Source organism: Dermacentor silvarum, chromosome 5 (assembly GCF_013339745.2).
Source record: "Dermacentor silvarum isolate Dsil-2018 chromosome 5, BIME_Dsil_1.4, whole genome shotgun sequence".
Classification (NCBI taxonomy): Eukaryota; Metazoa; Arthropoda; class Arachnida; order Ixodida; family Ixodidae; genus Dermacentor; species Dermacentor silvarum.
In genome coordinates this window covers 67,441,078-67,463,644 of record NC_051158.1, presented here as the reverse complement: position 1 = coordinate 67,463,644, position 22,567 = coordinate 67,441,078, and the positions used below count along the sequence as shown (strand labels likewise).

Here is a 22,567-nt window from a genome sequence, read left to right as displayed (position 1 = left end):
GTATCGTCTACATTAGTCGAGTGCCTCTGCCTTCGTTATATCTACTGCGCCCTATATACACAGTTATGTAAAGCGTAAGTTCTACTCGTTCCACCGGAAGTATGCTTTAGCGGAATACCCACTTCGTCTGTGTACGCGATCTGAAAGCATGCTGTACATTCATAGAGACACGTTCATGCAGACATATATGAAGAACATATATTTTCAAGGAGAATTATTTATTTACAATAGTAAATAGTACCCAGCATAGTTCCACTGTAGGTTTTTAACAAAGAATGAGGACTTACGAGGGTCATCCAGAAAATGAAGTCCGTTAAGTTATATAACATGAAAACACAATATTTATTGCAAACAATTGTGCTACATGCATACTTTCTCTCTTGATGGTCAACTGGCTTTCGTAACAGCTGTGCTCATAACGCTGTGAGTAGAGGTTGCAAGAAGTCCCCCTTGTGCAATTGGTGTTATGGTCTAAATGGACTGCGTGACTGAAAATGACTTACCTCACCGACTGTGAGATAAGGAGTGTTTCACCTCAAAGGTGAAACCGGCAGAAATTTAGCGTCAATTCAAATCAGTTTATGGTGTTAATGTAATGAACGAAAAATAATATCAGAAAATGGTGTGGAATGTTCATGAACAAACGTGCATGATGAAACTCGAATTAGTTAATTAATTGGCGGCAGAAGAGTATAACGTAGGAATGCCGAATGTCGTGAGCAAGATCGACAAATCTTGAAATGTAGGAGGTGATTATGCAGAGAACTGAATGAAGCTTCATGTATGAAACAGAATTGTTTTTCCAATAAATACTGTGTTTATCATTTTGTATAACTAAACGGTCTTTATTTTACGGATTACTCTAAGCTCTGAAATTAAAAAAGTAAAAGAGAAACTACAACAGGGAATACAAAAGCAGATAGAAAGCTTTTAAACAGTCAAACAAGCGTAACGCATGAACTTGCATGAACTTCATGTGGTTGTGACCAACAAAAGCTGGGCCTCTCAGTTCGCCGTTTTCTCGTTCATTAAACCAGTTTTGCTTATAACCAAAATTGTGTAAAGTAGCAGATAAGCACATCAGGAACAGACACACATACATCCTAAACTTAATGTAAGGTCACATTGTGTATAGATAAGTTATCTAATGAGGAATTTAGACAGCTAAATGCTCGCAGCCTAAATGAAAAAATAAGTTATCTATGACTAGCATGAAAAAAAGAAAGAATGAAAGTGCGGCATGAAAATTTATGTATTTGAATTCAAGAACTCTTATGGCAACCAAGCAGGATAAACAAATATTTTGTCCTGCAGTGCGCTCCGCATACATATCGCAATGTGTGGGTCAACGCAGGGAGGTACAAGTGAAGTTTTCTATGTGTACCTTGCCAATAAGATACAAAAATGCCTTTTCAAATATGCGTTCCCTTTTCACAATTGCTTCATCATCCCAAACACATCCGATATCCTTCGTACATGTTCGTAATTATTTTTAGATGCCTCCTGAACCTTTAGGTGACCGTCGTTCCTAGAAGGAAAAGAAATTCTGCTCAATGTTAGAAAATCCCAAAAACTGTTTTACCTTGGCCCTGTTAGGGTTATGTTTCGTTCAAGTTTTTCGAGGCCAGTATAGTAGTGATCTTGCGCGAAACAGATCTCAATGTTAACCGTGAACTCCTGATGCTGCGAGATAAGGATCTTTTATTTGAATGCTCTCATTGTGGTGTGGCTGGGAAATCAAATTCGACTACGCTTAATTGCACCTCGTTGGTGGAAAGAATCACTGTCCACCGTTGCGTTGCACTGGTACTTGACAGGCAGGCTGTTGCAGCAGTGCACGGCATCACATTGATGTGCACACATTCTTTTTTCTTTTTATTTTAAGCCTCGGCTCCCCTGTTTCCTTTCATTCCCTTTATACACTTTCCCCAGCACAGAGTAGGTCGCTCGTATTTACACTGCTATCTTTACACTCCGTCTTCCTATCTTTCTTCCTGAATACCCTAAGAGCACGTTTCAGCATTATAAAACTAGGTGTCGATTATTTACTACACAAAATAGAATATTCTGTATCAAACATTTCACATGTGCATAACTCATAAGAGATTGTAAACGAAATGCAAATATGTCCAAACTTTGAAGTTACACAATTGTATTTGAAAATTTCACTGGCATTTTTAGCACCAAAGTCCATTACTACTTATACTGAACACAATGAGCGCATGCGTAGTGTAAACAAAGTAATCAAGCCATGGCAATAGACGAACAGGCGTAATTATCTAATCAAGCAACTAAAGCAAGCAAAAAACGTTCAGTTGCGTTCTTCACGTTATGAACAAACGCATTTCACATATACTTGGCCTCTTCGAAATTCAATGTACTTGGGCCTATGGTTTATTTCACAGTCATATGTCTTCACACCTGCAGGTAATAACTAATTGACCCGCATTGTCAGCTGGCACTCATGGGCTTTATGTCCCTGATACTTACTGGCATTCAGCTGCACTTGCGTTTATTTACTCTCCCCTAAACTAATTCATTAGTTTCATCATCATCATCATCATCATCAAATATAGGCTGATGATGATGATGATGATGAAACGAATTCATTGACTTCCCACTCTTATGAAAGGAGAAGAAATAAGTGAAAGGGCTCTCGAATATGTGTCCACCTTTAGTGATATTACACGCGTGTAAGTGCTTCAATGTCATCTGCATGCAAGCAATATTGTAAACACGTGTCTGATTTAGGTGCACGTTAAAGAACCCCAGGTGGTCTAAATTTCCGGAGTCCCCCACTACGGCGTGCCTCATAATCAGAACTGGTTTTGGCACGTAAAACCCCATAATTTAAAAAAAAAAAACACGTGTCTCTTTCTGAGTCCCACCCACCTTTGTGCTGGCAAAATATGAACTTTTTCTTCGTGTGCATCGTCATATTAGCATATGATATCTGCACGCTGCAATTAGTAGCCATTCTGGGCATGATTTTCGCTTACCAGTGCTGTGGTCCACATTGCCGTTGGACTGAGAACCGGGGGTTCTCCTTTCATTGGTGGCGTTATTATTATTGTCGATTTCTCCCGGTTTAATCCTGCATAGAAAAAAAATCAATTAGGGGAGAATAAAAACAAATTCTAGAAATTTGATAATTGGAGAAAGATAAGCTTATAAGAAAACTATCTTAAGGCCTATTTTGGGGCTAAGTGGGTACGTCATAGCAGAAAATAGACACCACATAGCAATCACTACACGAAAGCGAAATGGCCAACCTGTTGACATGTTCTTTTGGTTCTTTCATAGCTAAGCAGCGCTTCTTTCGGACAAAATTATGATACCACGCAAGTACTGAAATTCACAATTTTTCACAATTTCACGAGCGGCATACCACTTCGCGCCTTGTACAAGTAACGAGTGTACTGCTCATCTCCAAGGGATATTGTGGCAAATGCTTCTTCTATCGCAAACATACACTTCGGAGCTCCTGCGTGGTCGGAGTTAAATTATTATTTTCGCGTCAAGTAAACTTCGATCTAAATTGGGCTTTGAATTCCAGTGACCTACGCCAGAACCTACGCAATCTAGAACCTACGCAAATCCACAAAATACACTGAGGAAAGTGCGCAACTCATTAGAAAATTGTTCAAAATAAAACCGACGTTTGACAAACTGCAACTACGAAATACAACGAATTCATTACGCAAGCTCCATGAAGGGGATAAAAAAATGTCAGATTTAATGGTTAGAACGCTACACGCGATTAATAGCGGCGCTATAAACCCAAGCCGTAATGAAAATTCGCGCATGAAATTTCAACAAATGGACATCTGGCTACGCAAGAAAAGGAAAATCGTTAGCATATAATGCAATTGGAGGAAATCAAACCGAACTACGCCTGCAGTTATAGCTAGTTCACACGCCAAAACTTCAATGTGCACGTCCGCACTGCTACACGTTCAGATGTTTAAATCACCGAGGTTCGTTATCTGCTGGCTCATAATAATGCAATGCTAGAAATTAAGCATTTAGCAAGCTTAGCGTATGGGAAGCAAAAAGTCGACCTACCGAATCGACGCAGATTCGCAGCTCTAACGCACTCTTGGGCCCGCTGATCCAGCGTACATGTCGGCCGCCACCGCTGATCGCCCGTGTGGCCGTCGCACTCCCACGAGTTGTCGAAGTTGCACTGGCCTCTTGCAATTTCCGGTAACGTTGGTGAAATTGAGCACCACTGACATCACCGAGAGCGTTCATCGACGCGGCCAGGTGAATTCACAACACGAACATAGTCGCATAACCTCGCTGGTACAAAGATATGACGATGGTTATCGCCGAAAACCAACTCCTCGTCGGCCGGCTTACGCTAGTTTTACTCCTTCCCGGCCGGCGCAGTCTTTCCTCCTCCTCCGCCATCAAAGCAACGCAGAGGCGACGACTTCTTTCTCTTCGTTCTTTCCTTTTGCCTTTCACTTTTCTTTCTCCCTCACACCATCTCCCTCACCGCTTCTTGGAGCTTTTGCTTTGTAACACTCTCTCAATGCTTCGGCGCTCTTTTGGGCGCCAAATTGGCAGGGCTGCATATAAACGTTGCGTCCGCTCGGGGCCGCATATAGCGGACCTAGCCTGCCGCTGCAGATATTGTCACGCATAATATTGTTTGAAAGTACGTTTAAATGCAATACTTTACGCTGAAACGAAATTACACCGCATATATGCAAGGCGTTATACGGGACTTGGCTAAGAGTGTAGACTCTGTCCCCCATCAGAGATCGATTTCAAGTTAAGGGCCGCGCAGCCGCACTCAGTCACGGCAACCGCAGCCGCCGCCGGTGTAATATGCCATGAACATGGGAAGGTGATCACTAATAGCGGATGGGATTTTAGCAGCAGAACTATTGTTTGTGCGAAAAACATCGAATTATAACTGAAATCGTCAATGACTCTTGTTTGCATATTTATTGGTTTTGGCACTACGAAGCTATCTAACAACTGTGTCATCTAGTATTGAAAATATCTCCAGATAAATGTCAATAATATTATAGCCCCCGCAAACAGTTAAACATCTGATCACTGTACGCTGAAAACACTTCTCTAAATTAGCCGCAAATGCTGAAATATTTTCGGATAGGAAGGCGGAGAATTGCGGAAATTTCTTAAAAGTGTTTCGAAGTGTCACGCAGCCGTTCTATGTTTGCCACTGTCCAGAGAGGACACTGTTTTACCAAACCTTACGTTTAGTCAAAATGACCGAAAGAGGGGGATAGCATAATAGCTATGTGTAGCGAAAGTTTGGCGTTTCTGACCTTGTTCGAAGCGTAACCCATTATTACGAACCTTCGTTTCTCTCATCCCGAAAGTGCTTTATGTCAGGGTCCACAAGCAACTTCCTGTAACGGATGTGGCGTCAGCGTGAACATGTGAAATATGCTCTCTCTTGACAGGGATGGCGCTGCCATCTAGGAGCCAGGAAAAAAATACTATGCTTTTTTATTGTATTCCTAAGTGATACCCGCGTCACACGGGCGTTCGGAAGGCTTTCCAACCAATAGTCCGTTGACTCAAAGGCCAAGTTCGAGCTGCTACACGGGCGGTTTCGAAGGCCGCCGAGTCAATAGTGTACCGAGTCAACGGAGCACACTACAACTCTATCGAAACGGAAGCGGAAACAGCGCCAACGGGCCCTCTAGTTCACAGTGTGCTCATACGAACGAATAGAAAGAAAAAAATCAAACCAAATGCTCTCAAAATCGTATATATGAGTGTTATTAATTATTTAATAAAGTATTTTTGCCACTTGAAATGTGCGAACTGCACATACTCTAGACAACAGCGAGGTGCTTGTGTTCATCGCGCTGCAGTTTCGCTACTCAATAACTTAAAAACAAAACGTATATTTATAACAATATATAAACAATTTAGTACAAAATTGTACAAATTTAGTACAAATCCACTCAAAAGTACATTTCTGTACTTTTGAGTGGATTTAATATTATATAACTTTGGATGCCATGATAACGACATTTAAGATAAGGTGCGCCACACAATTTTTGCGAGAAACGCCTGAACCGCACAACGGCTGTTCAAGAGTGCCGTGTAGCACCGCCACAACTCCTTTAAGTCGAGAGGTGTGGCGTTTCGAAAGCCGTCGATTGGAAGGCCTTCCAAGCGTGCCCGTGTGACACGGGTATAAAATGCTACTTTAGGTTCGCACACCGAATCGGCGTGCGAAGTATGCTTCCCGAAAACTTTTGCTTTCTGAAGCTACGACAGCTTGGGCAGGTACACCTGGATACGTTACCTCTTCGCTCAAAATGACTTTTAAGCAACGGTATCCAATCGCATTTGCGTATCGTTTGCGTCCAATCAAGAGCGCAGAACCACGTAACGTTCTCTGCGTTCAGACTGTTGAGTCTGAAAGGGGGCTAAACAGGGCTCGGTAACATTGAGCCGCATTTTTAGAGTGCATCTTTTAAGGCCAAACTACACGTACACGTGCCGGCACGTGGAAGCTCGCGCCCACGCTCTTCACGCATGCGCAGATGATGCAGCACAGATCTCACGCGTCGAAGAGCGGCTCGAGCACATAATGTTTACGCACGCTAAGAAATAGCGTTATCCAACATGGCGGCACCCATGCCTCCCGCTTCAGCTTGAATTCTAGGGTTGGCTACGTTCTTACTCGTCTTGATCAATAGTAACTATTCAAATGAGCTTTCACGTTCTCTAAGCTCACCTGAAACATTAGTTATGAGCCCATAATGTCTCCAAATTCTGAGATCGTTCTGCGATTCCTGCGACCGTAGGCCTAACGAGAAGCGTCCGCATAGTAACAACAGGATGGTTGCTAGTGGATTGTCTTCGATTGGGTATGTTTGGCACGAGGAACCAGACAAACCGATGTTAGAAAAACTGGAGGACGCTTAGGCTTCGCCTTTAAGAGTGGACCGCGATAGCGTTATCGGGCCCCGTTCGCATCGCATTCTTCTTTGAGTAGGCTCCACTGCAATCCAGAACGTGGGAAAGCCAGCTTACAAAGACCAAGCTTACACCGATCCCCTTTAAGTCGGCTTCGCTTTAAAACAGAAATGCATTGCTCGGAAGAAGTTCTTTCAGGGGCAAAATAAGTCGCCTTATATTAAAATGTGAAGGCCCTAGGAACTTTTTTTTATTATTTTATTCCTTTTTTCTATTGCCCCAACGCGCGCGCGTGTCCAAAACGCATTAGGCAGGCGAATTCCCAATTTCACCTGCCGAGGATGCGAGCTCCATCTGGATAACATTTTCGCTAGTAGCCTACCCGAGCGCGCCGCTGTGGGTATGGTAGAAATGCTGGATAAGGGGTTTGCGTTTGAGTTTACTCGTAACAGAATCATGTTTTCTCGTACACTCGTACATTCAAATAACAGTCCGACGCCACCCTGTCTATAAGTTGTGGTTACGTCGTACTTTGCCATTTTTCTGACTGATTTCACTGTGAGAAATTCAATTTTTGTTCGCTAACACCTTGCGCCACGTGGAGGGCCTGCGCGCTCGGGGTGGTTCGGGATAATTATCCCCTGCTCGAACACTTTGCGCCACGCGGAGGCCTGCGTGGTCGACGTGGTTCGGGATGATTTTCTCCGCCACAGACGCTGACATCCATGCCGACGCCAGATTTTCTGCGACACGGGGCCCTTAACGCTTTCCCGTTAATACAAAACCATGTCTACCAAGACAAAAATGTGAGAAAAGCGGGTGCGCCCTGGCGTGCGTCGTGTAGGTTCAAACCGCCATTACTCGTGAGCCGCGGTAAACGCAAGGCGCGGTAGCACGAGCTCTCGCGCGCCGGAACGCGCACGTGTAGTTTGGCCTTTAGGCGCCCGTTCCTGCGTCGAGCGTCGGGGTTCCCGGTGTAACCGACAGAACGAGCGCAGCGAGACTAAGAGCGAATCCGGAGCGCAAGGGGCATGGGGGAAGGAAAGCGTACGAGAGGCTCCGGCCAGCACGGATCTGTTGGAGAATGTGCGGCGGAAGTCACGTGCTGTTTTATTGCAATAGCAATTATATGGACACTCCAAGCGCATTCCTGCCGTCGTCGTCGCCGTGAGGTTTCGTATAAAGTCCAACGGCGATAAATTCGTCGCCACGCGTAGTATGGTGCATGTGCGAGTGAAAAGCGCGCGAGGGACGCCGCTTTCACGGAAAGCGAACGCACGGCGGAGAGCAAACACGACGTCTCCGGTCGTGCGAGAGGCCGTGGGGAGATAGAAGGGAGGGAGGGGAGGCGATCTTTAGCTGCGGCACTAAATGCGTATATTGCGACCGGGTGCAAGGAGAACTGGTGACTCAATCTCCCACGCGAAAGGAGGAAAGCGGGAAGGTCCGCGCGGAAGGGAGGGTGCGCGGCTTCTTTTCTGCCGGGATTTGCGTACTTTGCGCGGCTGAGGGCGGTCGCGCGCACTGTATATTGAAAGCGATCTCCACACGGCTCTGACCTTTTTATGCACTGTGCTTTTCGCCGCTCAGTTTCCGTTAAAGCGACAGACCACATGAATCTTCGGTCACTGCTCCTGCCGCGCTTGCACACGCCATCGTTCTGACAGTGCTTGTCTGTGGTCATCGAGTGTGATCTATTCATGTTTGGCTTGAGCGCGCTCACGCCATGCTTGTTAATTCTATTAGTAAGCGAATCTGTCCAAGTTTATGCGGCCCATAAATCTGCTATCCTTACTACTAATAAATTTGCTATTGCAATTGATGGTTCGCCTTTCGGGCGAAAATGCGACTTTTTTAGCAAAGGAGCACCGGGACTGGTACCCCAAACGTCAACGTTGCCATAGCAACCGCGCTCCTGAAGCTCTCGCTGCTGCTCTCGGCCTCTGAAAAGTACGATAAGATTTTTTTGCCGGTGTCTTTCTCGCAGCACATTTTGTTCGCGAGACAAGCTGACTTTGGAGTGTGGTGTGAAGCTTGAAGGTTGTGTTTTGGGTCTGTCAGTGTGATGTCAGCCAGCAACAGAGAAACTCAAGAGTAGATATCGATGTAGATGTACACTCTTGGGATGTACTGGCACGTACCCACTCCGGGGGATTGGCCAAGAACCGGGTAGGGTCGAAATAAAATGTCCAATAGAGTGCGAAATATTATATTGGCTAAGTTAGAATCGGAAGATGGAGATTAAAGCCTGCGTGATTTTGCAATTATGAAAATTTTACCATAACCATAAAAATGAAGCAATTCAATTATATTTGGGTCAAAGTAAATGAGGCTTAAAAAGTGATCACTGCGCGGGTCTTCGTCGTCGTCTTCAACGTGCCACGGAAGAGCACAGGTGCGCATCTGCTTCGATGAAACTGTTACAGAAATTTCGTAGGCTTTGTTGTTCTGACCACGGTGTAAGTAATATACTTCATGGTGTTGACACTCCGCCCAATGCCGCGACCAGATTGTGTTAGCTGTAGCCTCGCCCCATCGGCCTCTGAGCCGCAGCTGCATGACGGAGGGGGGCGCTGCGGCTCAGGGACCGATGGTGCGTGGCTACAGCGAACACGATCTTATCGTGCTCTTCGCCGCAGCGGGCGGCGAGTGTCAACACCTATATTTCTCACGCGGTGGTTCTGACGCGTCTCAGAAGCAGATACTACCGGTGGTTCGTAGCAATGCAAGTGCAAACGCTTATCTGCTCCTGCGAGCTGACTGGAGGCACAAAGGAAAACGGCACACCAATATGGCTGCACTTCCGCTTCAAAAACGTAACGTCAGGGCCTCTTCTATTTTGTTTCTTCCCTCCATGGCAGGGGGTGGTGAAAAACCAGCGAGAGCGAAAAGAGCATGAGGAAGAAAGCGCAAACAGAGCCGGAAATCAGGGTATGGCGAAAGCGTGAGAAGACAAGCATGGTGCCATGCAAGACGCGCACTGCTGCGACGGTGGCTACGATATGGCGCCAGAGTAGCGCGCGTCACCTGGGTGGTCAGTTTGCGGCGCCTGCTGTGAATCACACCCAGGTGTCGCCCAAGCGCTGCTTCTAGCTATCTCCTGATTAGCGAAGCTGTCGCGCCTCACTTCGCTCCATTTGCGGCGTGCCGCGCGATACAGATTTTCCGCGCTAGCCAATATATCGCGAAATGAAAACACGTGTAGAATTGCGCTCAAATTTCGTATTGGGGAGTATCGTAATCTTCGGTGTAGCAGGTGCCTTTATTTTCATCAGAAAGCACACTACCTCTCAAGGCGTATGCTTCAAAAGCACATCGTCAACCAGCGTAAAACAACCACTACATTCGTTTTCTAATTCCGCGCCTGCTTTGCGGCGGACGGCTGCTTCCACAGAACATAAATGATAAATTTTTAGAACTGATTACTGTCGATGTGCTTCCTGTAGCAGTGTTATAATAACTAATAAAATGAAACTACTTTATTGCTTAGCGGAAACGAAAGCATTTTGTTTTCATTTTCCTCACCCTAGTTCGATAGGCGGTTTCAGTTAAGGCGCCGACGGCTGAAGGCTGCTCATCTCAGCTGGCTCAGCCGCCCAAACGTGTTATGGATGTTATTTAGTGTTGGGCGCATTTTGCTTGGCTTTTGCAACAATTTCTGTTTTGACTAGAAGACCAACGATGGCAAACTGGAACCCTCCGAATTTGTGAAGAATCAAGAAACGTCTGACGAAGACGTGCTCAGATCAAATGACTAGAGGGGGTATTTTGGGGGATATCACAACACTTCTACGGATCTGTGCCATACGGAAGTTTCTTTTGATTCCCCAAAGATGACAAGTACGCAATATTAGGTTCCGCAAGGGTTTCATTCTTGATATTCAAACATTATCGCGTTGTCGCAAACACAATTAACAAACTCCGCTCTGTTTCCCTTTGTACCACAGCTTAGTTTACCGTGCAGTACGTTTAAAAAAATCACAGCATATCCACGGGGTGAATGATGATGAGTGGGCGAAGCTCCGGAGGGAATCATCGGATCTCCCGCTTAAGGGGACGCTAGCACAAACGCGTTGGAGACGTGCAGTACTCTCTAGTAAGGGGGAGCGGCCACAGCGTCTTACGCAGCCATTTACACATGCCGGAACGTGCACCGCGTTTGCCGACGCCATCACATGACTGCTGAGAGAGTATACCCCCCGTATTCATAAACGCCCCTCGACTTGAACTTGACTTGCCACCGCCTTGGGCAGCGCGTTCGAAACGCGTTGAAGGTAAGGCGGAGAGGCCAGAGCGTCTTACACCAGCTTCTTACATGGGCCGTAACGCGCTAGCACAAACGCGTTAGAAACGAGCTAGAAACGCGGCCTTTCGTTAATGTTGGGTATTTATTGCCATCGTGGTGCTTGTGTCTATGTGTGCTTCGTGGCGTAGTCTAGCCAAATTATGCGTTAATATTGTGTAGCGCCAAGTGACCTGCTTTGTATTTGTACGGGTGTATGTATTGTTGCAAAGAAGGGAATAAAGAAAAAAAAAGCTTCGTGGCGTAGTGGGCTAACGCCGCGCGCTCGGGAGCGAGGGGTCCCTGGTTCGATTCCGCGCTACGGACACAACTTCGGAATTTTTTTTCTCATTTTTCTCAGACTGGTTACACACTACTACTACGACGAGGGACGAACGGGTGCCGCCTTAAGGAGCTTCGCCCCTAAAAAAATGTCACAGTTTCGCCCTAAGGGCGAAGCAATGAATGCGATAGCAACACAGCAATGTCATAGGAAGTAAGGTGAGCGGCTTTGGTAGCAACAACACGCAGAACTGTTGTCGACGCCATCGGTGTTTTGCCCGCGTTCGCTCAAAATGCGTGCGGCGTTGGTGACTGTTGCCGGAGCCTCTGATATAAATAGGCACTGCGTGCCGCAGCTAAACGTCGCCTCCCTTCCCTCCCCCTCCCCCACGGCCTCTCGCTCGTTGGAAGAAGGCGCGTTTGCTCTACATACATGGTGATTGTGAAGGAGAACAGAGACGCCTACTTCTGCAGCCCTTAAGCGAGCATGGCGCAGAACGCGCGTTTGTTCTCTGCCGTGCGTTCACTCCCCGTGAAAGACGCGCCCCTCGCGCCCTTTCACTCGCACATACAGCGTTCGGCGCGCGGCGACGATTTCTTCTCCAAATGACGTCATACGGAACCTCACGGCGATGGCGACGGCGACAGCGACGGCGACGGCGACGGCGACGCCGACGGCAGAAATCTGCTTTTGAGTGTCCATATAATTGCTATCGCAATAAAATGAAAACAAGGTTTGTGTTAACTTTCCTGTCACTGACACGCTGCTTGAATAACACCCAGAAGCCAGTGCTCCGCGTTGTGAAATTCGCGAAACGGAGGCTGAGTGGTCGCGCCGTCCAACCGTGCGCATGGTCGGCCGCGCCGGCCGCAGGCATGCAGAAGCCGCAGCGAGCACATGAGCGTTCAGCGAAGTAAATGCGCAGACGCGAATTGCCGTCAGAGGAAAGAAGGAGTAGCTGGCAGTAAAAATGAGAGCGGAAGGCCAAAGAAGAAAACCATGACGTCACTTCCCTTTTACTTTGTTTTTGGGATTTTCATTTTGCGCTATCCACCACCGGGGGAGGAATTGGTGCTTACTGTATAGTCGGATACCACTTTAGAAGGCAGCGGCATTTGCCCCTCAAATACGGATGCACACGAGCCTCCACCAATAGGCGCGCACTTCAGGTGACGTCATGAGCCGGACGGCCGGTGACCCCGCCGACGGAGAACATGCCTAACATGGCCGCCCTCGCTTCGAACTGGGCCGAGTCGCGTGAGCTCTGTGCGTCTCCCTTCTTCAGTGTGATTTCGAATTGTTTGTAGTGGTCTGTCATGCCGAAAATATTATTGTGATCTTACGATGCACAATTTGTGCCACGTTCGTTTCTTCTGAGCCATGAGCCGGCGAAGAAAGATTGCAGCGAACATCGGTGACGCTGCGCTGCGCTTCGTCTGGTCCCGCGGCGACATACCGCTGCAAACAAACATCGTGCGCGTTTGTTCCATGGCGTTTTCTTTTGCTCCTAAGTGAAGTTACAACGAGGAGAGTTTGCCAAAGTCTGGTAGCTACTGTGAGCGGCGGGTGTGTTTGTGTACTGTGCCCCTGCGTTTCTCGTCGGACGTGGCGAAGTGATGGAGCAAAACCATTATCAGGAAAAATGAGAAAAGCGTGCGCAGATGAAACCAACCTGCGAGTTTCTCAAAAGAAAAGATTTGTGAAAGCAACCTCCAACGCAAAGATTCGTTGCTGCCAGCTCAGCGTGCAAACGACCGATCGTTGGCAGCAGTGTGATAAGATAGCCAAGCGTCTAACAGCGTCGTTCGAATGTTGTGTAGCACCGTCGATTGATTGCTTTCCACCAATGCTAACAATCGGTTACTTACACGCACTGCTGGAGCGAATGTCATTGGATTGTTAACGGTCAGGCGTTTGGGAGCAGTGTTTATTTCCTTAATGTCAGCCTCAGTGCTAATATAAAATTATGACTAATACACTGGTGCCATTACAAGGGAGCTGAGCATGAATTCGCGTCGCTGTGTGGCTTAGAACTCTTCGCTCACTGCACTCGCCAGCTGTAGAATGCCTGCTGTGACACAATCGCGCATAAGTTGTCCTTCCAGCGCTCGACTTGCTTTCCCACAACACAGCTTTGCGCTTTGTCGTGATATGTCGCTACTAAAAAATTGCTGATAGTGAAGGCAACAGAGTGATTATGTAAGTAAGTTAAAAAAAGTACGACAAAGTAGGCGCAGCTGCTTGTGAACTGACTCCTAATAGTTCTACTCGCGTCTGCGTTAAATGTGTGTGCATGTTTTCTTGCGTGTTTGTGTATATTTGTGATTTTCCACGTCTTTGTATTTTAGATCTTAGTTTTCGTGCTCACGTTTGTGTTCATGTGTGTGAATATGTGAGTGCTTCCATGCGTGTATGTGTTTATTCCTACTTCTGTCCTTTTATTATTGCGTTTATTCTTGTAAGCATGCTGCAGCCACGTCTTTCTTTACAATTTCATTAACTCGTCTCATTCAAAGCACCAAGTCCTGTGAATAGCAGGGCCGGCCTCTTCGATGTCAACAAAGCCTTTCTCTCTCGTCTACCTTGCCTCCTCAGTCTGCCATCTTGCTTTGTTTTCTCCTACTATTCTGACCCTGCTTCTTGTGCTGTTGCCGCAACGTGATTAACCAACTTGCACCAAAGAAAGTTCTATCAGCTGTGACAACAGAAACATTGGCAGATACAAAATGTTAAAAGCATCACGTGGCTTGCACAGTTACTTCGTCTCTTACCCCTGCTAATGTGTTTATGCATCAGTGCATACGGCAGCTTGTCAGAAGTGCACAGGAAAAGCTGCCATATTGTGAAACAGCACCTTGCTATGTTGTTGCATTCAGTCTTAATAAACAGATGGTTTCGCTGCCCGTCACATGTGGTGGTACACATATATAACATTGTGCAGTGGGGTATCATTTCCTGTCTTGACGCTTTCATCATTAGAAACGCAGTTTTCTAGTGAATGGAGTCCAGCAAAGCAGTGCTGTGAGAGCTTTTGCAACTTTCACCACTTATTGCGATAGCAATTATATGGACACTCAAAGAGGATTTCTACCCTCGGCGTCGTCGTCGCCATCGCCGTGAGGTTCCCTATGACGTCAACGGCGATGAAAACGTCGCCGCGCGCCGGACGCTGATTGTACCAGTGAAAGGGCGCGAGGGACGCACGCTTTCACGGGGAGCGAACGAACGGCGGAGAACAAACGCGCGTTCTGTGCCGTGCTCCCTGAAGGGCTGCAGAATGAAGCGTCTCTTTGCGCCTTTACAACCACAATATATATAAAGCAAACGCAACTTCTTCCGTCGCGCGAAAGGCCGTGGGGGGACGGGAGGGAGGGAGGGGAGGCGACGTTTAGCTGCGGCACCAAATGCGTATTTATATAAAAACGTTGTGAGGCGAGAAGGTGGTAAAGACTTCCGACGCTGCTCGACGAGTTTCCCGTTCTGATCTCGTCGAAAACCTCCGAGCCGCCCCCAGAGGCCCTGGCAACAGTCACCAACGCTAGATCTGTTCTCGATTTGTTCTCTTATTCGGTGCGAACGCGGGCAAAACGGCGACGGCGTGGACAACAGCTCTGCGCGTTGCTGGTGCTGCTGCATGTCCAAATTTATACAGCTGATAAAACTACTATCCTTACTCTTTATAGGTCTCTGCTAAGTTCACATCGCAATTGATGCTTCGCCTTTCGGGTGAAACTGCGACATTTTTTACTTCACCAATATCACTGTATGAATCTGTCCGTCCCTTTGCCTACGGCTTGTAATGAACAAAGTGACTCACTAAAACACGTTCAACCTTGCTGGGCATTTTTCCTGTACGTAAATATGACAAAAGAATGCTAGCAAAGTTAATCACGTTAATAGTTGTGCTTGCATTCGCATTACTTGCCTGAGTGAGATTAATAAATTAAAAATTGGCTATGACAACACTTCAATTTTCAGTGCAGAGTGCTAACGGAGCCATAAATCGTGCTCCCACTACTGCTATATCACTATGGGGCGCGTCAAACTCGACGGTGGCTGCCTGAATGAGCATTTTGGGCCTCACTAAGCTAATGATGTTTTATATTTGTTCTCTTATTCGCATTACTTGTGTGAGCCAGATAACAAAATAAACAATGCAACCACATGAATGTGCTTTGGCATGCAAGCTGCTAACAGTGGCTGTCAGTTTCGTGTTGTCTACAGCTATTTCACCAGAACTGGCTATGACATGACTGTGATTTCCAGTGCAGACTGCTATCTGAACCATAAAGCGTTCTCCGACTACTGCTATGTCACTATGGGGCGCTTCTACTCGACGGTGGCAGCCCGAATGAGCATTTTGAGCCCGCCATTGATAATCAAGGTTCACAATAGTGTTTCAATTCAGATATGCTAGCATTTAAATGTGTTTCTATGCCACTTCTTAAATCGAGCACGATGTGTGCAGGACGTTGCTTATGAGAATTGAGCTTCCATTATAAGGAATATGCCATAAATTGAACGGCTTATTTATTTTAAAGGTCACGGAATGGATGGTTGGCTGTTGCGAATCCACAGGCAAAATTTTGGTAGCCCTAATAAGGGCTGTTCTTTCGGTAATAAGCAGCTTTATGCTTCGTCGAGTGGCTCAATGCCAGACAGCTCGCAGTCGGAGTCGCTTTCTTCACTGTCATCTTCACCCAGCTGGATGATGATGGGTTGAATGTGCTCACTCCCAGATGTGTCAAGTCTGAACTTTGCTTCCAAGTCTATCGCGTGCTGAATGCTTTTCCTCCAGTCTTCCGCCGTTACATGCTTGATTTTCTCCCTCAAGATGGCGTCGACCGTGGACAGCTTGAAGTCTCTGTTGTCTGCAGCGATACCATATTTGACCTTGGCCCACACAAGCTCAATGGGATTAAATTCGCAGTGGTGCGGCGGGAGCCTGAGTATAATGCAACCGGCCCTTACAGCTGTGTTGTCTACGATGTAGCTCAGAAAGCGTAACCTTACTAAGTGCCACCAGCTCAAACAGCTGGTTCTTTATTATCCATTCACCGTTGGTGATGTTCTTGCTTGTGAGCCACTCCTGTATCTTTTCCTTCTTCCAGGCCGTCGCCGGCAATTTCTCTTCTCGCCGGCTATGGGAAGGTGCATTGTCTAAAACAATGACGCTACCAGCTGGCAACTTCTGCAGAACGTCATTGAACCAGCCCTCAAAGCGATTGCCGTCCATTTCCTCGTGGTAGTCACCTGTCTTTTGGCCTCGGAATACATCTAAGCAGCTGTCGACGAAGCCATTCTGCTGCCGATGTGGGTCACGATCAGGCGCTGGCCATTCCCAGAAGGTAGTTTTAGACCCGTCATCAGGTCATTTGCTCGAGCGAACAGGCGTCCGCGCTTCTGCACCACGGTGTCTGTCCACACGATCGACCGAGTGTGTCCCGCCGTCACCCATGTCTCGTCCAGGTAGAAGATCTTCCGGCCTTTCGCCCGGTAGCGCTCCACGTCACGGAGGTAGCGATTCCGCCAATCGATGATGCCACCCCGGTCGATAAGCAGCAAATTACGGCTTCTCTTTTCGTGCTTCAAGCCGATCTCGGCAAGCAGGCGACGCACAGTACACCCCCTTAGTGATGGGAGTTCCATATGCTCCGAGAACTCGGTAGTTATCTTCTCGACCGTCGGTATCTCGTTGCGGCGAAACAAATCGTGCACACATGACCTTGTTGACGTTGTGCACACGTGCGCACAATGTGAAACTGTCAAACTTCGCGCTGCGTCTTCTCATCTTCGCATTGCGTGGGCGCTTTTGCGAGGGCGTCATCAGTTTGCCACCCGAAAAATGCGAAGCTTTAACTTCCTCCCGCACCCTGAACACAGTCCTCCACGCTGCGTTCAGGCTGCCTGTTACGCCAAAACGCGTAGCAGTGGAAGATCATGTTGCGTAAATCGCTGTTCAGGATGTGGCCGCTCTTGTTCTTGCCGAGGCTTCTTGGTGGTGTGGCCATCGAGGCGACACAAGGCTCGTTCGGCAACGAAGGATCGCGTTCCGATGTCACCTCGCTGGGCTCCATGGCGGAAAACTGGCACGGAATGCCGTGCGCGAACGTGCGCGAACTCACGAGATTGCAGGTTCGCAACCGCGAAAAAAAAATAATTATAAAAAATGACACACAAAAAGTATATATGAATCTATATGAAGCCAGCGACTATATATGAGAAGTATATATGAAGCCAGCGACTGCTTTACAATTTACACGCTCGGTGTCGTCGATCTTGCTCCATAGCAGACGACGCACAGCGTTGTAGAAGGCACGGAGTTATTTTTCTCTCGCGATCCGGCATGTGCTGTAGCATTTCCATCATGATCGTTTTACCAAACCACTCGTTAAGATACACAAATCTTATTTATGCCGAGAAATACGCGTTTTAGAAGCAGTCACAATTTTTTGAGCGTGACTATTTCTTTAGTCGCGGAGGCAATTGGCGGCTGCGCTTCGGTCAACTGGGCGGGGCCTCTCCTGTCTTCTAAAGTTGCACCCAACTATAGGCCCGACGAAATTGTGACGCAATATGACGCGGCCAGTGGAAGGCCTACGGAGCTTCCGCCTCCTGGCATAGACTGCTCAGCCCATGGTCCCGCGTGACCTGGTCGCAAGTAGGTTTGAGCCACACTCTAATATATGAGCGACAGCTTGGGCCCATCACTTTAAGCAAGTTTTCAACTCACTGCATCTAGAAACGTTGGCGGAAGCGTCCAGAAAAGCTTGCAAACAATGTGATTTTTCATACCGGAACTGAAAGAAATGCTGCCATTAGCGGTCGCTGACAGTGACACCTTTCCTAGAATCCACGGCTACAGGTTCCGGTCAATACGCGAATTTCCCGTCAGCTCCACTGGCACCACTTCATCATGCGACGGTTAGCACTGCCCTAGCAGTGGAGGTGCCCGCATGATCTAATTACTATGTTCATTTAACGTGACGAGAAACGTCATTAGGCCGCACAATTCCAGCTAGGGTGCTCAGCAGTTCCAGGTTTCTGTTATTACGATCAGCTAGCCGCCGACTCATCGCGGCACAAAAGCGGGCGGCACGCAAGCGGCGAAACAGCCATTAGTTGATGTGATTGGCAAGAAGAGAATTCAAGTGACCACATGCGAATCTTCATGTTATGGCATGCCTCGAAGTGAAGATGAAAGCGGTGGCCAAGAACGTTGCGCACTTGTGCGCAACATTCTTGTTTGGGCGAAGCGTTCAATTAGTTGTTTATATACAATACGCTTCATCTTATTCAGGTGCACATGCGAAATTTCAAGCAAAAGCTACCACTTCTATTGCTACGCAAGGTGATGCAGTAACGCAGGCCAAAAGCTACTACACCACTTCTTGCCAATGCCAAAGAGCAGCAGGCGAAAATCGGCAGTTTTCAACAAGTACTTTTTGTGACGTCAACCGGAAACGCAATAGGTGCGTGCTCCTCCAATAGGTGTGAGCTCCATGCATCTTTTGTTTATTTTTTGTTCCCGCAAAATGCGAACCCTCAATCGCGCTGACTATATATTTAGCCTGTGTGCCCCTGCTGCATCAATGCTTACCAATGTAAAGGTTCAGACATCACTTATTTACCGCTTGTTAAGAATTTTGATAATGAAACCAATTTTACCTATAACATATAAAAATTCCATGATCCTTTTAAGGATTCTTAGCATGCCTAGAATAAAGTAATTACGTACTTTATTATCATTTGCTCCGGTCCACCTCTGAAATAAAACAGGCAGTTTGTTATTCCATTTATTCGTTTTCTACAAGAACCGTGTACTTCAGAAGAAAACCAAAATCAGACCGTTTATGGCTTATAACACGGAGAGAACTCCCTTATGAATATTTATATCGGCATTATGTTGAAAACTGGGCGGCAACAAGTAGTTGTGCTTAGCAGGTATCTTACACATGCAGAGCACTCTAGCCCTTCATCTTTTACCTCTTTAATAGAACTTCTATGTCTACATCGTGTTGCTATCTATGCCTTTATTGAATCAGGTTCTGTCAAAAGTTTTCCCGGTTTTTTTCCACCAATATTCGAAAAGTTTCTTGCTTATCTATACTGCTCACCTGCTGGGGCTGCCATCCGCTTTACTGTTCAGCGCTTCTAGAAGGTAAACCTTTCCTACTGGTCTTGCTGTGTGAATATCGTCGCATTCGAATTGCAATGTGCTGACTCATTTGAGAACGTTTGCTGCAGCAAACAAATGCCTCATTCTTATGTGAGTATATTGCCAGTCGTACTTATTTACCTTTTTTATTGACTGTCTTATCCGGCTAACACATAATAAGCTTATCGCTTCAGTACCACTCACTCCTTTCCTTATCGGAAGTTCCTCGAATGTTATCGCGGGTTTTATCACTTGCCATGTTTGTCATCGAACATTGTGTAAAAATTGTTTACCCGACGTGAATAGTAGCGTACATTTTAGAATTTACGCGATCCTCAGTGCTTAAGCTGGAAGGTCCATTCATCATCATCATCATGATCGGCCTATATTCATGTCCACTGCAGGCCGAAGGCCTCTCCCTGCGATCTCCAATTACCCCTTTCTTGCGCTAGCTGATTCCAACTTGCGCCTGCAAATTTCCTAACTTCATCACCCCACCTAGTTCTCTGCCGTCCTCGACTGCGCTTCCCTTCTCTTGTTATCCATTCTGTAACTCTAATCTGTAACTCGCTCGAGCCGCACGCCGCTCTCGCTCTGGTGGCCGCGCGTTTCATCTTCCTCGCGTCACGGCCACACAATCCACATGAGAACTGCCGTTCCTTCTTGGTCTCGTCGCGGCCACACAGTTGAAATCATGGCAGGGTTCATTTCCTGTCATATCAATAATCGATCAATCATCAATAAGTTCCAGAAAATACTGGGGATGACTTGGTAGTGCTTAGACTAGCCCAAACGCCAGGACTAGCTAGGTGCCCATCAGCTCCTCTGTCTCTTTAGCATTGTGCCTCCAGTGCAAGCTACGCGAATTACTTTTGTCTTTCCCTTATGTGAAACACAACTTGAGAGCGTTTTTGAAGTCCTAATTACGCAAAAACCTTTCTCTTATTTTCATTCCTTGGGGAATTTATTAAATTAAAGTATTAGGACACCTACATTTTTGTTTGATAAAAACTGTGTTACCGCTTAGTGTTCCGTTTTTTGTACCGACCCAGATATTTCAGCCAACGATTCACTTACAAAAAAAAATTGTAGGAGAATGTACTCACACTGTCCTCACGTACGTGTAGCACTCCAAAGTGCGCTCACATGCGTCAGTATGTGCGGCTAGAAATAGAGACTTTACGCATAAGCAGCTATTGTTGCTCCATTCATCCTCACTCATCATTTGAAGGTAAAGAGGGTCGTGGCTGCGAAGAAACTGTGTTAAAAGAGCAGCGTGTCAATAAACGCGTCGCAAGAAAGTCAACAACAGCGTGTCAAGAATGTGATAAAAACATTCACTGACGATTGCGTACTCCGTAATGCAAAATTTGAGCGCAACTCTATACGTGTTTTCATTTCGCGGTATATTGGCTGGCGCGGACAATCTGCCTCATCAGGCACGTTGCAAATGGGGCGAAGTGGGGTGCAACTGCCTCGCTGATCGTAAGATCGTGAGAAGCTGTGCGTTGGTTCAGAAGAGCCACCACAGACAGACCTCCCAGACTACGTGCGCTACTCTGGCGCCATCTCGTAGCATCGTCGTCTCAGTGCTATACCGTCATCCTCATTATTCGTCCTTATGCGCTCTTCGCTCTCGCCGCTCTTTTCATCCCCTGCAGGGCTTCGCTCTCATTCTTTCATCTGCTGCGCTCGTTCGCTCGGTAACGTCGGGAATGCCGACGCACGACGCATGAACGAGCGCCTAGGAGCTGCGCTCTAAAAAATTTAGAGTGTTCACAAAAAAAAAAACACAACCTCTGTTTGTATTCTGATCATAGCTAAAACAAATATGTCAACTTAGAAACGTCCTTGTTCTGATTAACCTACCCTACAGGGGTGACGTCATCGCTGGACAACCTAGAAAAGGCGCATCCCGGCATCGATTTCTTCAGAGGGCACGGCAGCTTGCTGGCGGACAGCATGCCTAAATCGCCATTACTGCTTGTGCAGGTTTTGCCGTGGTTTTTCGCCGTGGTATCTACAGCAAACAACGGGACTCAACCAGGATTCTTCGATGTGCCGCAACGTGGCAATGACACTGCGGACCGTCTACTTGTCAATGCCTACCCTACAGGAGTGACGTCATCGCTGGACAACCTAGAAAAGGCGCATCCCGGCATCGATTTCTTCAGAGGGCACGGCAGCTTGCTGGCGGACAGCATGCCTAAATCGCCATTATACTGCTTGTGCAGGTTAGTCAGCTTGGTAATTTGCCTGCTTATCGTAGTGATGATAGGTTTCTGTTGGTCATGCCGTGCCCTCAAAAGTGTTCTGCAATTCTGTCTGACTGCTGGTCGATGCTCATGTTGTTGCTTGTGTCCGGTGACGTAGAACAGAACCCTGGGCCGGAGGTTAATGAAATGTTGCAGGTTATTATTGATAAGAAGGAAGTTGGCGACCGCAAGATGGACCGAATAAGAGAGGAAATGGCTGCTGTTAGTGCTAAAACTGATAAGTTACAGGGTATTCTGACTTTGTTTGAGGAGATGAGCAACAAAATTGAAAAATTTCAATCTGTTGTCCAACAGCAAGCATTGAAGTTAATCGAGTATGAAAACAGAAGTAGGCGTAACAACCTCCTAGTATTTGTAATCAGTGAAAGTGCTGGTGAAACAGAAATTAAACTCAGAGAACAGGTCCTGGACGGTATTTTTGACAATACTTTGGGGGTCCCCGTCAGGACAGTTGAGGGAATTCACCGTATTGGAAAACCGAATCCGGATAGGTCAAGACCAATTATTATGAAGTTCCTTGATTCCAGGGAAAAAGACAGTGTATTAAAGAACTGTTTTAAACTGAAGGGCACTAATGTTCGTGTCAGCCAAGACTATGCTAAAGAAACAGAGGAAATAAGAAGAAAGCTATGGGAAAGATAAAAAAAAAAAAA

General features: G+C 46.7%; 1 protein-coding gene across 1 annotated transcript in view; it reads right to left on the bottom strand.

The window, feature by feature from the left end:
• LOC125945374 (uncharacterized) overlaps positions 1-20,892 on the bottom strand; it is a 63,344-nt gene extending 42,452 nt beyond the window's left edge. The window contains exons 1-2 of the mRNA XM_049667125.1: positions 20,745-20,892; positions 19,219-19,245 (exon numbers count right to left, since the gene is read on the bottom strand). Coding sequence (XP_049523082.1) covers positions 19,219-19,245; positions 20,745-20,863 — 146 coding nt within the window. The 5' untranslated portion in view covers positions 20,864-20,892. The remainder of the gene's footprint in view (positions 1-19,218; positions 19,246-20,744) is intronic.
• Between the last annotated feature and the right edge of the window lie 1,675 nt (positions 20,893-22,567).